The sequence below is a fragment of the Ceratotherium simum genome, chromosome 23, assembly GCF_057802395.1.
Source record: "Ceratotherium simum simum isolate JZ-2026a chromosome 23, ASM5780239v1, whole genome shotgun sequence".
NCBI lineage: Eukaryota > Metazoa > Chordata > Mammalia > Perissodactyla > Rhinocerotidae > Ceratotherium > Ceratotherium simum.
In genome coordinates this window covers 30,574,066-30,590,921 of record NC_141922.1, presented here as the reverse complement: position 1 = coordinate 30,590,921, position 16,856 = coordinate 30,574,066, and the positions used below count along the sequence as shown (strand labels likewise).

The following is a 16,856-nucleotide window of genomic DNA, read 5'->3' as shown; positions in this document are numbered from 1 at the left end:
GATTCTAAGTCTTGAAAGAATCATAGCCAATAACTGCTGCTCCTTCTCAGAGGCGCAGACCAGGAATTTAGATGTAAGACAGTATTGGAGGAAAGAACTTTTCTACCAGAGATCTTTGATAGTTTTCAGTATAGGGAGAAGACAAGGAATAATCCTGTTTGATTAGATAGACGTCTCTTATAGAAATGCAGTGTTTCATAAATAGTTTGATTTTATCTGATTTTGTTTTGATGCCAACCCCACACCTCCTCATTTAACTGTTAGTTGTTGAACTGCAGTGTTTTTTGCCTCAGTAGAGCCTCTCCCCACTAGAAATTTATTAGGTCCTATTTAGTTATCATTGAATCTTTCAGATTTGATATATAATTTTAATATCTAGGTCATGAAGAAAATATTACACTTTGAGATATAATGTCCTTGAGTTCTGTGCTTGTGTGGGATGCTGTTGGTGCTCTCTCAGATCCCTTTTACTAGCCAGTTCACCAGTCCTCAAATTTTTTAAATGTTAGCTAATAATAACCTATTTTCCAGAAAATTGCTCTTAGTCAAACGGGAATAGCTTTGGGAGGTTAAAGCCCTCCTTACCATCATTTCCTTGCAGTCCATGGAAAATGACTAATTTATACAGGAGTACAAATGGCCAGCTTCCTTGTCTCAATGTGGGAACAAATCTGGGTGTAATTCGTGATCCAGGAGTTCCCATGGGACCAGATCAAAGCTAGACTACAGACCATTGTCATCTCCCTTTTCTTTCCCTTGTCCTTTCTGACTCTCTCCTTCCCTTTTGAGAGGATTCCCTCACTTGTACAAAAATCCACTTCTCAGGTTCTGTTTCTTTGGAACTTGAAGTAAAACAGAACCCTAAGCCATAATATAAGAGTGCCACTGGGCACTCACAGCCTTGCTCACAAAAGCACTCTGCACAGGGGCCAGCCCGGTGGTGTAGTGGTTAAGTTCAGCACGCTCCACTTCAGCAGCCTGGGTCCGCAGGCTCGGATCCCGAGCGCAGACGTACACCACTCATCAAGGCGTGCTATGGTGGCGTCCCACATACAAAATGGAGGAAGATGGACATGGATGTTAGCTCAGGGCCACTCTTCCTCAAGCAGAAAGAGGAAGATTGGCAACAGGTGTTAGCTCAAGCCAATCTTCCTCACCAAAAAGAAAAAGCACTTTGCACATACTTGAACACAAAGAACACATGAACTACAGAAATATGTATTCAAATCATCTCCAAAACGAATATAGTATAGTAAGGGATAACTTATAGCTTCATGTCTCCCTTATAGCAAAAAGGGAGAGAGATGCTAGATATTATCTAATAGATCTGAGCTTTCCGCTATTATTTGTTGCTATAACTCTGGAATAAATTATATTTCCCCATACTATATATCATGATACAGTACAAATATACTGTGTACCATATATACTATACAATGTATAGTACATTGCAAATTATGCAGCTGTTTTATTATTATAACCAGTTAACAATCAACACTCCAGGTGGCTCAAGATGAAGGCAGACTACCGTCTATGGTTTAATTGCATGATGAATTTATAGTATTTCATCTCTTACAGTTTAGGTATCTACAGAATGGTTACTAAAATATGTACCATAAAAATCATAATCCAAGTATATCTGTTTGTATATACATAGGCAAGTGTATAAGAATATATATTAATCTCCAATTGATGAAGAGCCTAAAAGCTTGAGATAAGAAGGTGAAGGGGACTGAATTTTTATAAAGCATTTAGATTATTTTATAGTAAGCATACAATACTTTTATAATTTTTAAAGACCCATAAAAAAAGAGAAGGAAGGGAAAAAATATAAAGACTTCCCTGCCAACACAGGGATTTTTTACGTCCTGCAAAACAGAGTAACTAACTGTTCACCTGCTCTACAGGGCCATGTTAGTATATTGTGAGCAATGCACAAATTTGAAATCTATCATTCAACAAAATATGGAATAGCAAAATGAAATTCTAATTCAAATCCCACAGGTATAACTTGTCCTTTTGAAATGTTAATGAATTCGTAATAATAGACCAAATCAACACAATGGAAAACAGACCTCATTACAATGCTAATTACATATGCTGCTTGGTCCTGCTTTGAATCTTTTAAGAAATGATAAGATTCAATCGATCAATTCTTTTTGGTTACTCTCTTATCAAATACTCTAGAAACAGGGGAAGGATACTAAATCTAAATATTCATATGTTTTATCTTTTCTCCACAGTAAGGTGAATCCATCTGATTGTGTAGACATGGTTTGTGATGCCAAAAGAAAATCTTTTCTTAGAGATATGGATGGTTCCTTTCTGGGGAAGTCTGGTTCGGTGATACCTCAAGCAGAATATGAATGGAATGGAAATAGCCAATTTGGAATTGGAGACTACAGAATTCCTAAGGTGATGCTCACATTCCCAAATGGAAGTAGAATTCCTGTCACTGAGAAAGCACCTTATAAAGGTTCGTTGGATCTTATTCTGTTTGTCCTCAAGTTCATGAAACTTCTATTTTTTCTTATTTTTATTTTTAAAATATTTTTTAAATAATTTATGTACTCAATCTTTTATTTTTAATGATTGATGTGCTCAATCAGTAACTTATATTTTCTGTTTATTAATCTTACATAACAAGAAAAAGTACGTGGATGCTCTTGCAAAGAGATTCCTTTTCATTGCTAAAATGTATATACCTGTGTTTCTAGGAATTATTAGAGATTCAACCTGTAAATACATTCCAGAATGGCAGAGCTATCGGTGCTTTGGGATGGAATATGCAATGATGGTTATGGAAAGCCTGGATTCTGACACAGAAACTCGCAGACTCTCACCAGTGGCTATAGTGAGCAATGGTTATGTTGATCTCATTAATGGTAGGTGTTCAATGTAAACAACTAGACTTACTCAAAGCATTCACTCTTGATTACATGAATGGAGATGTCTCATCAATTATTTATGACATAAAACTAGCAAACATTAGGACTTCTTTGTCTTATGTTTGTAAGAAAGATCTATATCTATGTGCAGGAGAGAGATTTGACTTCTCAGCAGTCTGCCATATGAGAAAGTCAGGACAGTTATTCCAAACTGACCATTAGAAGAAGAAGGGGAGGAAAGTTAATCCTTAAGTGATCTTTGTATCTATAGTAATAAGGTGGCATAAATATTCTTAAGAAAAAAATGAGCGTCTCCAAAAAGACAGTTTGTCTTACATAAATTAAAAAACTGATCATGTGATATTTGGAATACTTGAGAATGAGTATTCTCAGCCTGCTTGTTTTTCATTTTCATTAAACCTTGGAAGATTTAATCTTGAAACAATGTTTTGTTTTGTTTGGTTTTTCATTCCTGATAGCTTGGACTGTCAGGAACATCTTGTCCAGCTCCAGAGTCTAGGTTCCTTCCATTCTGGTCATGGGTAGCTCTAGTACAAAGGGAAGGCAATGGTCTCCATGGGGATTCAGATCAACTAAGGAGTCCAGGACTTTTTGAATAAATAAGATGATCTTCTAAAGGCTACTGAAAACAGAGGGCAGGGACTCATTGTATATCCCTGAAATAGCACGGGGGGCTCAAGGATTAGTCCCTAAGAAGGCTTAAGAGTCTTTCAAGTGCTGAAGGGGCATATAACCTGGATGAGAAAGATTTCTGTGCCCTGGCAGTGTCATAACGCATACTGAAATATTCAAAGATTCAACAAATTAGCCAGTACCCCACAAAAACATTCATTTTTAAAAATGTGTTAGAATAAAATGAACTAAATCAAGGGTGTCCCAAAATTGCATAATTTTAAGTCTCTTGCCACTTCTCTTGCCCCACCATACAATCTCCCTGGTTTCTAAGACCTGCAATCCACCCAATTTCAAATGCTGCCTTTCAGATCTTACAAAGCAGAGAGAATGTGGGAAGAATTTTAGGCTAGTCAATGAATAATGGAGATATTTTCAAATTGTTCTGTTTTATAGGGTGGAGAAAGATTTAATTCTATTTATTTTTACATTTTCCTTTTCTGAAAGGCAATACAAGTATTCTATTTACAATAGTGACATGACATTTCTCTTTAAAATAAATTTAAATTTTAAAAGTGACTGTCAATTTAAAGAAAAGTCATAAGTAGATGATAGTAGTATGGCAAAAATTAGGAAGGTGTTAGAAGAATTACTGAAGCTTGGGATGCATTACACTAGGTGAGAAAAAAGTTCCCCAGATAAAAGTGATTGAATACCACTAAAGTTCCCCTTTAAATTTTAATACTCAATTCTATTTATTTTTAAAATATGGCTTCTGTCACTCTAAATTTTTCATTTTGTACATAGAAATTTCTTTCTGTTTGTTTTCAAAACCCACAAAGAAGGTTTATTTGAAAGTAGGATTTATATTTTGGATGCTAAGGAAAAGGTAATGCTCTACTTGAGCTTCAGAAGTTTATATTGATTTAAAATTCAATTGAAGTTCAGTTATAAATATTGATAATAATTCCAAGTAAGCCAGGAAATTGAGCAAAGCTAATGAATAAATACATCAAGAAAATTCATCATAATCCCAGCCACTTTAAAACTGAAGTGAAATAGAGAATTTTGCTACAAAAGTCACGTTACACCCGTTCTGGAAATGTCTGGATTCAAGCAGAAAAGCATCCGCCATCTTTTGGCTTTCTAGAGGGTTTAATGGAGTGTTATTTCTCAGATTGCTTCAGTGCATTAATGATGATGACCCTCCAATAGTACCTATAATCACAGTCTTTAACAAAAATTTATTAAAATAACAATGAAGGAAGATCAAAGACTTAATAAAAAACAAATTTAAGAGTTCGTTGAATTTACAAAGTAACTAGTGAACAAATGAGTAAGTGAAAGAAAGAATGAATGAATCAATGATTCAGGCATACAAATGTCCATGTTTTCCAGGTACAGGCTCTGTTTTTAACAAATTAACTCTGTTACAGCATATTTCTCAGCAAAGAGTCTGAGAAAGTTGGTTCCCCACCCAAACTCACATTTGATAGGTAGGAGAAAGAATCAAGCATTTTCTTCCTCACCATGTGACCTGGGCTTAAATACGATTATTAAAGTAGGGAGACATGTACATCTACTATTTCCTTCAATGACCTTCCAGTACAAATCCTCAACAATACTTTTTACCTGGGCAGTGTAAAAGTAAAGGGGTAGGGAGGAATTGTTTCTCTGCCTTCCTTTTTAAGCCTAGGTTTGAGAAATAGCTTAGATCATTGGTTAGACGGGTGGGTGGATAATGGCTATAAATGCTGAACTTGAACACTGCAATTTATTTTTAATACAGTTACTCTTCAGACTTTGCACTAATAATATTCATAATACAGAACATGAACTTTCATTTTGTGTGGCTGTAGGCCCACAGGATCATGGCTGGTGTGCCGGATACACGTGCCAGAGAAGACTGTCCCTGTTTCATAGCATTGTGGCTCTGAACAAATCTTATGAAGTTTACTTCACTGGCATCAGTCCTCAGAATCTTCGACTGATGTTGCTTAACGTTGACCATAATAAGGTAGGGCAAGATAGAAATAATTTCTTAAGAGTTATCAATGTTGATTATTTGCATATATTTCTATCTGCCAAGGACTTTATCTCCTCCCCTGTTCTCTCAAACATCATCAGCTTTACAACTCATTTTCAAGGACCAACAGGGTACTACTGAAAATACTATTAGTCCAGAAGTTTTCATCAGGCTGAGAACACATACGAGTACCAAACCCCTCTCCCCCATATGCACTTGATTGTGCTGCTCTATGTCTGAGGCGTGACAAGCGAGGCCTATGATTTGTGTGATTGGCAAGCAAACCTGAACTTTTACATAAAAATAGTGACATCTAAAACTGGTCACTTGGAATTATATATTCAATCTTCCATGCTGCTGTTATATACATATGTCAGAAATACACCTTGGGATTTACTTCGGAGATCACAGCACGTTATCTAAAATATCTTCAATAATGTCAAATCTTTGCTATAAGCTGAATCCAGCTGGGATGATTAAATTCATATATATTTTGTCAATGGGAGAAGAGTATGAGGTTAAACAGTAGTCTTGTAGTATAGACTTTTCTTTTCTACGAGTATGAGACTTGAAAGTTCCAGAGTGTTAGGAACATGAAGAAAGGAGGCTGATGAGATGAAGCAGAGAGAGGAGTAGCAGAGAAAGGAGACAGCTGCCCCTTCTCAGCTAATAGCAGTTCCATCCTTTCAGCTGCTCAAGATAAAGCCTTGGAACCATTCTTGATTCTTCTCTTTCTCTCACCTTCCTCATCCAAGACAGCTGCAAGTCCTGTTGACTCTCCCTTCAAAATATCCGGAATCTGACTGCTTCTCACCACCTCCAGTGCCACCATCCAGTTTGAGCCAACATTATCTCTTCCCTGGATTAAGGCAATTGCCTCCCAACTCCTCCTCTTGCCCTACCTTTGCCCCCTCTATTGTCTATTCTCACCTCAATAGCCACAGAGATACCTTCAAAATATGTCAGACCAGATCATTCCTTTGTCCCAAATTCTGCAATAATTTCCCCATTGGTCTTTGCACAAGAGCAAGAGTCCTCACCATGGCCTACAAGGCCCCATGAGAATTTCCCCCATCCCTTAGCTCTCTGACGTCTACTCCTTCAGCCACCCTGGGCTCCTTGCTGTTCCTCAGCACACCAGACACACTGCCACCTGGGGCTATGTTTCACGTGTTGAGTCTGCCTGGAACATTCTATCCTAGGTGGCTAACTCCCCCATCTCCTCAACTCCCATTCTCTCAATAGGCCTACCCTGATCGCCCCTCCCCACTTGGCTCTCCTACTTGTTTGTACCCTGGTCTACGTTTTCTTTTTTTCCATAGCACTTATCACCTTCTAACATGCTTCATACTTTACTTTTCATTATTTCTATTATTTATTGTTTCTCTCCTCACTCTAGAATGTAAGCTCAAATAGGGCAGGGACTTTTGAGAGCTTCTGGAATAGTGCCTGAATCAGATAGGCACTTGATTTTTGAATGAAAGAGAATATTTTTAATTTTAAAAATAAGAATGGTAACTACAAAGTCATGTGACTGTTGATATTCTGAGCCTCTCTAGACAATCTCAAAAGAAGATTCCAAAACTATGTATAGCTTATTGGATCCCTTATTAATTCCTCCCTGTGCTTTGTGCAAAAGCCAGTCTCCTTCATCGTTATATCTGATAACATGAAATGTGAAGAATACAAAATGAAAAATGAACAAAATGGAATCAGGGAGGTAGTTATTTTGACTGATTTTTATCAGTCTTACTACCAAATTTTTCTCAGAGATAACCATTTTTTTCAACACTAAGTACCTAATTTTGTGTGCATGATACAGAGCACTGCTAAGTTCCCTGTTTCCCCCTGCCCTGGAGTTGAAAGCCTATATTTCAGGCAACTCTGTTATCTTTTATCTATTTTTTTTTTATTTTCTTCTGAGGAAGATCAGCCCTGAGCTAACATCCATGCTAATCCTCCTCTTTTTGCTGAGGAAGACCGGCTCTGAGCTAACATCTGTTGCCAATCCTCCTCCTTTTTTCATTTTTTCCCCCAAAGCCCCAGTAGATAGTTGTATGTCATAGTTGCACATCCTTCTAGTTGCTGTATGTGGGACGCCGCCTCAGCATGGCCGGAGAAGTGGTGCGTCGGTGCGCGCCCGGGATCCGAACCCGGGCCGCTAGTAGCAGAGCGCGCGCACTTAACTGCTAAGCCACGGGGCCAACTTTGTTATCTTTTAAAGGAACACTTTCTTTAATTTAGGGATACTCCTCTAATAATTTATTTCTTACATTACACTTTTCTACTGAGAATCATCAATTAAGAGTTAAGTTGTAACATCTGTATGAATGGTTGAATGTAAGTCCATTTAAAAGTTTTAGCTCAACATTTATCCTAAATCCATATAACTTAGTTTTAATATTTTACAGAAGGTATATATAGTTGAAGGACATTTTTAAGTGCTAAATTCTAAATATTCTGTTTCATTGGTCTCTTAAGACACAGAAATGTTGTTTGTTTTTAACAGGCTGTTCTGGTAGGAATTTTTTTCCCCACACTTCAGCGTTTGGATGTCTATGTGAACAATACATTGGTCTGCCCCCAAAATACAGTATGGAATTCCCAACAGAGACACTGTGAACTTAATAGACATCTGCATACAGGTATTCCCTCAAAAAAATACAATGCACATTGTCTGTGTACTTAATTATGTATAAAATTCTTTGTAACATTTCACTATTAATATTTTTAGTTCCTTAGCCATTGACTAATGCAAGGGAAAATAAGTTTTTAGCCATAGTCCACCAAATACTAACATATGTTTATTTATAATGTGTGTATCCTGAAGGATCACTCTTGGTGGATCTCTGACCTATCTGCACACATGCAGATACAGGTTTTTGTGTATGATGGATATTCCTTTGCCCCCTGAGAATGTGCACATTCTACACAGTTAGTTCAGTTATTCCTATGGAATACAGCAGAGATTTTGCTTAGAGATTTTACCCTATCTCTGCTTTGCTTCTATTTCATAGAGGTCAAGCCTAAATTAATTGGCAGTCACCAGAAGTATTGCCGAGAAAGCTAGTATAACATCAACTGAAAACCATGAAGTAAATATTATAAAGTAAACTCTGGATTTAAATGAAATATGTGCAAGAGGCTAAACTTACCCATTTACTAATATTTGCAAAACCAGGATTTATCGCCACTCATTGAAGTCTTTTTGTTAAACCGAGTGGTAATAAAGTCAGTACATTCATTCCACTTGTGCTACTTATCATCGTTTTTAGCTGTGCCCCATAATCTTGGCTAACAATTACATAAATGTGTGCTGTAGGTCATAATATAAGCTAGACATGAGAGTGTGAATGGATAACCCATTTTCATTACCGTCTAAGGAGGAAGTCCTATTTCTACTAATCATATGAACAGCTAATGTTTCCAGAGACATTACTATGCGTCAGGCACTGTTCTAAGTGCTTTGTATATTATAACTCACTGTTACTATATCCTAATAATAACCCTATGAGGTAGGCACAGATGAGTAAATTGAGACACAAGGAGGTGAAGTAATTTGCCAAGGTCTCTGTCTTAGCTTGGGCTGCCATAACAAAATGCCATAAACTGGGTGGCTTAAAAACAGAAATTTATTTTCTCACAGTTTTGGAGGCTGCGTGTACGAGATCAGGGTGCCAGTATGGTCAGGTTCTGGTGAGAGCTTTCCTCCTGGCTTGCAGATGGCCGCAGTCACACTGTGCCCTCACCTGGCAGAAAGAGTGACAGCAGGCTCTCTAGTATCTCTTCTTATAAGGGCACTAATCCATCATGAAGTCCCCATCCTCACAACCTCATCTAAACCTAATTACTTCTCAAAGGCCCGTCTCCAAATACCCTCACACTGGGGGTCAGGGCTCCAACACATGATTTGGGAGAACACAGTTCAGTCCATGGCAATATCAAAGCTGGTAAGGGCAGAGCAAGGACTTGAACAGAGTCTAGCTCTAGAACCCATGCACTTAACCATTATACTGTATTGCCTCCTTATAAACTAAGAAAGTCAGTGTTATCCCTTTTTATATACAAATGATTACACATATTTACAGCTTAATTTTCACAAAATTTAACTCTTTTTTAAAACAACACTTTTGGTACCAAGTACTCTATCGTTCAAGACAGGAGAATAGAAACTTTCTCAATAGCCAGAATTTAATACAGGGAATTGGTTACACAGGTGTTGAAGGGCTGAAAAACAATATCACCACTGCCCTCTTACAGAATTTTTTTCTGATATAGCATTGCTTTTAAATGAACATTTTGCTTTGGCACTTGGAATGAAAATAATATCCCTGTATTATGAATATATACATATTGTTTTAGATTACTCAAAATGTTTTATTATTATGTATGTCTCTGCTTCCTTCCATTACAGTGTTGACACGAGAAAGTTACCTAGGATAAATGGTGTATGCACCTCTAAATAATACAAACGCACATTCTTATAAGATTCACAGAATATTTAAACTAAATTGCATCTAGAACTTATACAAGTAGATATTAAAGAAATATATAGTTATTAAAGAAATATATAGATATTAAAGAAATATATAGAAATGGCTTCTTAATGCCATTGCTATAAATGTCTATTACATTCATAAGAAATACCCTCTTTCTAAAATTTTAATTTCTTTTTCTTAGTAAGCCTCACTATGAAATGTGGTAAGAAACTACATGTCTCAGTCCAGTATTATTATACAATTCAGTCTTTGTCTGGGCTCAATATGTGTTAGTGGATTTATTACTTCTTAGACATTGTTGATACTCTGCCATAAAATGGTGTATATATATTCATTCATTCTATATATATAATAATCTCAATCACCTTTACAAAATTCAGTTCCCTAGTAGAATTTGTTTCGCATTAACCAAAGATTTTTCAAGCTGAAATGTAAACCTGTTTCATTGGTATAAGATCCTTCCGGGATGTTTTAATACATACTTCATTTGTATTACATAGTTTTGTCCTTGGTAAAAATAGAAGCACTGAATTGTAAATGCTTCTTAAGACTTGTATATAGAACTGCATAAACTAGATAACTATTAAAGTTAAATTTACATTTTTAAGTTACCAAATGCCTTTGGTCAAGGCTTTGAAATTCTGAACATGCAAATATTGTTACAAGTCAAATATAGCTCCTGGGTTCATAATTAGATTTTGTCATTTATACTGTGTCTATAGCTAATTGTTTTTTAAAATAAATTTAATGTATAATGATTATTAATGGTATTATTTAAGAATTGACTTTAATTTTGCATGTCAGTTCTGTAAGTGTTTTTGTTTTTAATATGCATTCTTTCCTATGAAAGAATGATAATGTTGAACTTTTTCAGAATTTCCTAAATTTAAACAAATATTAAATACTACATGATAATTATGGTATATAAATATGTTTAACTGTCCTGTTTTGGCTTTTTTCCTTCATAGAGCACTTCCTTCCTAACCTGAATTCCACTGTCCTTGGTGAAAACTACTTTGATAGAATCGACCAAATGCTGCACCTTTTGGTTAAAGGAACTATACCTGTTGAAATCCACACCACTGCAATCATATCTGTTTCTTTCCAATTACCTGCTATAACAGAAGATGACTTTTATAGCTCTCATAATTTGGTTAAAAATCTTGCCTTGTTCCTAAAGATACCAAGTGACAAAATCCGTGTCAGCAAAATAATACAAAGGGAGAGTCTGCGGAGGAAGAGATCCACGGGACTCACAGTTGAATTGGAGATTGGAGATCCTCCCCCTCAGTTCATAAGCAATGACACTGCAGGTGGAGACACTGCAGGTATGGAGATTAGACGTTTGAGATAGAGGAATGTGATTACCAAACCCATATCCACAAATAACCCTATCAGGGCCTGGTAAGCCTGGCCTCAGGAAATCCTACCAACTCCACATCCTGAACCCTGTAAGGGCCTAGAAACCCTTTTCCTACTTCTGTAATCCCAAACTATTTTGGAATTATGAAGGAACTTCAGCCTCTATTTTGTGATTGTAGCAATTAATAAATTCGACAAAAGGATTTGACCTAATATAAAAGATCTGAGAGGTGACCTAAAGAAGTGACCTTACAGCTGAGAGATTAATCATGAAAAGAGTTAGTCAATGAAAAGAGGGAGGTAAGTATGTTCAATGCTGAGGAAATAGTTGGTGAGAGTGTAGTGCATTAGAAGAACTGAAAAAGGTCCAATAGGTCACAGCAGGAGGAGCCAGGAAGGGCAGGCTGCTGGAAATGAGGTTGAGAGGTACACAAGTGCTAGAGCAGGGGAAACCAAAAGAAGCTCTCCTCTCTGTAAGCTAAAAGAAGGACTGTGGGGCCGGCCCCGTGGCTTAGTGGTTAAGTGCGCGCGCTCCGCTGCTGGCGGCCCATGTTCAGATCCCGGGCGCGCACCGACGCACCGCTTCTCCAGCCACGCTGAGGCCGCGTCCCACATACAGCAACTAGGAGGATGTGCAACTATGACATACAAGTATCTACTGGGGCTTTGGGAGAAAAAAATAAATAAATAAAAATTATTAAAAAAAAAGGACTGTGGAGTTTCCTAAGGAAAAGAGGAGAACATTGGAGATTCTGAGCAGTGGAGTGGTAGGTTAGATTTTAAAGTAAAGTAGTAAATTCACAGACTAAAGCTAACAAGTGCAAATATGCAAGAATATGTTCTATCTTTAATTCCTATGACTGATCTAATCAGCCTCACCAGCGATCACCCCTTTCTCTGTCCCTCGCTCCCTATACTACCATTTTCTAGGTATCAAAGATAGAAATAAGCTCAGCTGTCCCATCAGAGGTATCTCTGCTGCTTTGAATTATTTCCTTAGGGTAACTCAGTTTGGGCATTTGGGTAAATGTTCAGCCTTTCAGATTTTCTTCCTCTCCGTCAGTTCAGGTTGGTATCTGAATACCAAGGGGGCATTCCTGACTTCAGACCGTCGTGTTGCTCTCTTGTCTTCATAGTCTCTGCTACAGGGTGGGTGGTCTTCTCTGCACAGCCTCTCTTGAGGAGCAAGTGAACTTTCCTGGCCTTCTGGCATGCAATACCATCGCCAGCTGCTAAGTCCCAACCATGCCATTGTCTCCAGTGGTTAAGTCTCACCTAGGCAAACCCCTCCCCCAGAAGATGAGACCTAAGTCTCTGTCAGAGGAAGATTACCATCCAGCTAATGAAGCTTAAGCTTCAAGGCCCTTCACTCGTACAAGTCCTGGGAGAGGCTTTAACTTGCAAGGCTGTGGGAGAAGGGTCCATTTAATAATGTGGTTGAATCACTGACTGTTATTATAAAAGCTGCAAAAGTAAGACTTTTCCACATTCCTTTTCTTAAAGAGAGACTCCACATTGTATAAATTTCAGACTCAGGAAATGCAGATCTGCCTTATCTCTGTCCAGCATCTTTTTCACTAAACTCCCAGGCTCTCTTAATGTATAAACCTGGGTACTGGGTGAAGTTCTCACCTTCTGCCACTAGGGGTCATCACTCATTTCCCGAGGAGGGTTGCTTATCACCGTTGACCCTATGCACACGCCACAATGCCCAGCTGGAATCCATCAGTTAGGCTGGCAAAAGGTTCTTCCCTTGTGAGGATAAGCCTTTGGGAAGGCTTGCATGAGTGGAGGGAGGTGCTGATCAACTCTTTTTGTTGAAGGAAACAGGAAGCATAGGCTTGTGTTGTTACCAGATCTCCCGTGATGTTCTCTGCCCAGTCATAGGTTACTTTCCTTCATCAGCCCTGTACTTCTGTACTTAACAGGGTCAGGGCTTTGGACTCAACTTAGGCTGTTAATTTAGTCTAGGAGTTGTAGTGGGTCCATGATACATCTAGAGATTGCTCACCAACTCTTAGAAATCCCTGGTAAGCCCTTACATGTAGTGGGGTCCAGTATTTACCACACTAGCCACTCAGATGTCCAAAGAAACTGTGATTTACTTCCTATATGTGATCTAAATTTCCTCACACACAACGTCTTCCACCCCTACCCCCTTTAAGCAGTTTTATCTCGTTAGTCAAATTTATCCAGTTAGGTACAATACAGTTTAAGAACATGGAGATAGGGGCAGGGGGAGGGACAGGCTAATGGCATGCTTCAAATCTCTTGAGGGTTTCAAATCTCAAGGAAAGCCTTACAACTTGGCAGGTGCAATTCCACAGCAAAATATTGGGAAGTGGCGAGAAGGATTCGCATGTGGTAATACTTCTGGCTCCCCACAGCCTTCACGTAGTGTCAGGATATCCAGAAATTCCCAGATGTCCTAGAAAGGGGTTACTTAAGTACTAGGGGACCTCTGGGTAAGCAGAGTCTGGTCAGGAATAAGAGCTCTGCAAGTTAAGGTCTTTGGTTTAAGTGGCGTACAGCAGAAATAGATGCCTTCACATGTCAGACAGAGAGAACCTGTTAACAGCACAGACAGGTCAGAGCTGCCACTCTGTACCAAAACCCAGTGAGAACAAGTCATAACAGTAGCGTAAGGATATGAAGCACCTTTGTACTGCTACAACTAGGTCACATGAGCCCTCATATCTGGGAAGCATCTTGGGGAAGGGCGGGTAGAGGGAGTGGGGAGAGGAGGAGGAATCTGAAAGACTGAACATTTATCCGAAAGAGTCTGAGTCAACCAAAAGAAACCTTAAAACTGACAGGGACTGAAATTCCTTAAGACTGTGATTGTCTTTTTTTTTTTTTTTTAAACTGTATCCTTTTTTTTTTTTTTTTTTTGTGAGGGAGATCAGCCCTGAGCTAACATCCATGCTAAGCCTCCTCTTTTTGCTGAGGAAGAGCAGCTCTGAGCTAACATCCGTTGCCAATCCTCCTCCTTTTTTTTCTTGCCCAAAGCCCCCCGACTAGATAGTTGCATGTCATAGTTGCACATCCTTCTAGTTGCTGCATGTGGGACGCGGCCTCAGCATGGCCGGAGAAGCAGTGCGTCGGTGCGCGCCCGGGATCCGAACCCCAGAACGCCAGCAGCGGAGCGAGCGCACCCAACCGCTAAGCAACCGGGCCGGCCCGTGATTTTCAAAGTGTTATATGAGACTAGCTGCCCCAGGACATTGCCTCCTTCTTCCTGGTTTAGCCTTAATGGAAGAAACTCAATGATGGGAGTCCTCAGGGCAGGACTCTGGATATGGAAGGTGCTGGATACCTAGGAACGAGGGGTTGGCAAGGCCTACAGTACACCAAAACGTTATCCCACTTACAGTTGTTCTTTAAAAGGTCACTCTGACTACAGTGTATAGAATGGAGTGGAAAGGGGAGAGAATGGATACAAGAAAGCCAGTTTAAAAGCTGTTTTAGTAACCCCACTGATGATGGCTTTGACTAGGATTTTGACAGTGGGGACAGACAGATTTAAAAATTGGTAATTGATTATATGCTGTGGGGGAGAGGTGAAGTAGAAGCAGGGATCAAGCAAAAGTACCAGACTTCTGACAAAAGGAGTAGGATGAATAGCGGTCCCACTTCATAAGGTAAGGAGCATTATGGGGACAGTAGGTTTAAGAGGATCTCCAAGCTAGAAAAAGGGAATAGAAACTACCTATAGTGTTAAAATTAACCTTGAAAATCGTCAATGTCCAGAACAAGTAACAATCTGTGAGTAATTTAATGTTAACTTCAGCAACTTATTAACATACATTGTATAAATTTGATGATGCTAATTTTCCTTCTATTCCAAAATTAACACTCTATTTTTAAAAAACAGTATGTGATGATAGACTTGCATGACAGTGCTTCACTTCTAAACAAACAATGACATGGGAAAGTATTAAATTAAGCGTTATATATTTTCCCATTTTGCTTGCATTCATTTTTCTTGTATCTATTTTATCTACCTTTGTTTTTTCTTTAATTCCAGTTTAAAAACATATTCTACTGAATTCTTCATTTTCCCAACCTCATTAATACAACTTTGTCAGGTTTAGCTCATGTGCTGTTAGAAAGCTGTAGAATTCTATTATGTGGATGGAGCAGTGCAAACAAAAACTGAAGTGAAAAACTCTCAAGTGTTCTCACAATTCTGGCTTCTTATAATCCACGTGTCACAATACTGTTTTCCTGTAGGTCAGATGCAATTATCTGAACTCCAAGAAATTGCTGCTTCTCTTGGACAAGCTGTAATTTTAGGAAAAACCAGTAGTATCTTTGGATTTAATATCTCTTCCATGTCTATCACGAATCCTATCCCCAGCCCAAGTGATTCTGGCTGGATTAAGGTAAGAAAAGGCAATTAGAAAAATGCGTCTTAGCTATTTAAAACGTTGTTGCTTATTTCTTATTTTAACCCTTTTTTATTTCAATATAATAATTTAGAGGGCGTGTCTTTCTAATTTATTGTCGACTATTTTTTACAGTATCACTCAAATGATAAAGTAGTTGAAAAAGGAGCATATCTTCTAAAAAATTATTTATTGGTATACAGCGTGCTTTGCTTTGAATATTTATAACCATGCTTCATGAATTTGATGTGGAGGAAATATTGTAAAATATTAACTTCACATATTGAACATATTTTTAAACACTAACTATTACACTGAGCCTAGCTAAGATGAGTGTGCTACTGAATGTAGTTTATTATGTGAAAACACTTCATACTCATGTCCCTTCACAGGTGACTGCCCAACCAGTTGAAAGGTTTGCATTTCCTGTTCATCATGTGGCCTTCGTGTCCTCGCTCTCGGTGATCACTCAGCCAGTGGCAGCACAGCTAGGACAGCCATTTTCTCAGCAGCCTTCAGTAAAGGCAGTAGATTTCAATGTAAGTTATAACTCAAAGCTTTATCTAAGTGAAGGAAGTAAGCTATAAATTCTGGAGGATGAGCCAACTTCACTAATCCTGGTACGCTGGCAACCTGACGATTGCACTACCCCTTAGAATTCGGACTAATACCTATGAATATCATCTTTTATGGTTTTAAAAATGTTCCTTTTCAACGTACTTGTTCCACTGTCCACATTTTGTGAACTCTTTGTGTAGGAAAACGAGCTTCTGCAGATTTTAAACTTGTACTGAGGCATTTAAAAAAAATAAAGCTTCACATATTTTAAAAAAAAAGCATGGAAACAGGACAATTATAGTTCTCTACAATTTTTTCTTTAGGGTAATTGTGTATCAGTTGGGATTACTTCACTGACTTTGAAGGCCATACTAGAGGACTCCAATAATAACCAAATCAGTGGTCTTAGTGGAAATACAACAATTCCATTTAGCAGCTGTTGGGCCAACTATACAGACCTTACTCTTCTTAGAACAGGTGAGTATGCTACTTTGGATCCTCA

General features: G+C 38.2%; 1 protein-coding gene across 1 annotated transcript in view; it reads left to right on the top strand.

Annotated features, from left to right (window-relative positions):
* PKHD1L1 (PKHD1 like 1) overlaps positions 1-16,856 on the top strand; it is a 152,328-nt gene that overhangs the window by 129,788 nt on the left and 5,684 nt on the right. The window contains 8 exon segments of the mRNA XM_087447119.1: positions 2,244-2,476; positions 2,718-2,885; positions 5,381-5,538; positions 8,057-8,192; positions 11,015-11,374; positions 15,642-15,793; positions 16,189-16,335; positions 16,678-16,831. Of these exon segments, the coding sequence (XP_087303245.1) occupies positions 2,244-2,476; positions 2,718-2,885; positions 5,381-5,538; positions 8,057-8,192; positions 11,015-11,374; positions 15,642-15,793; positions 16,189-16,335; positions 16,678-16,831 (1,508 nt within the window).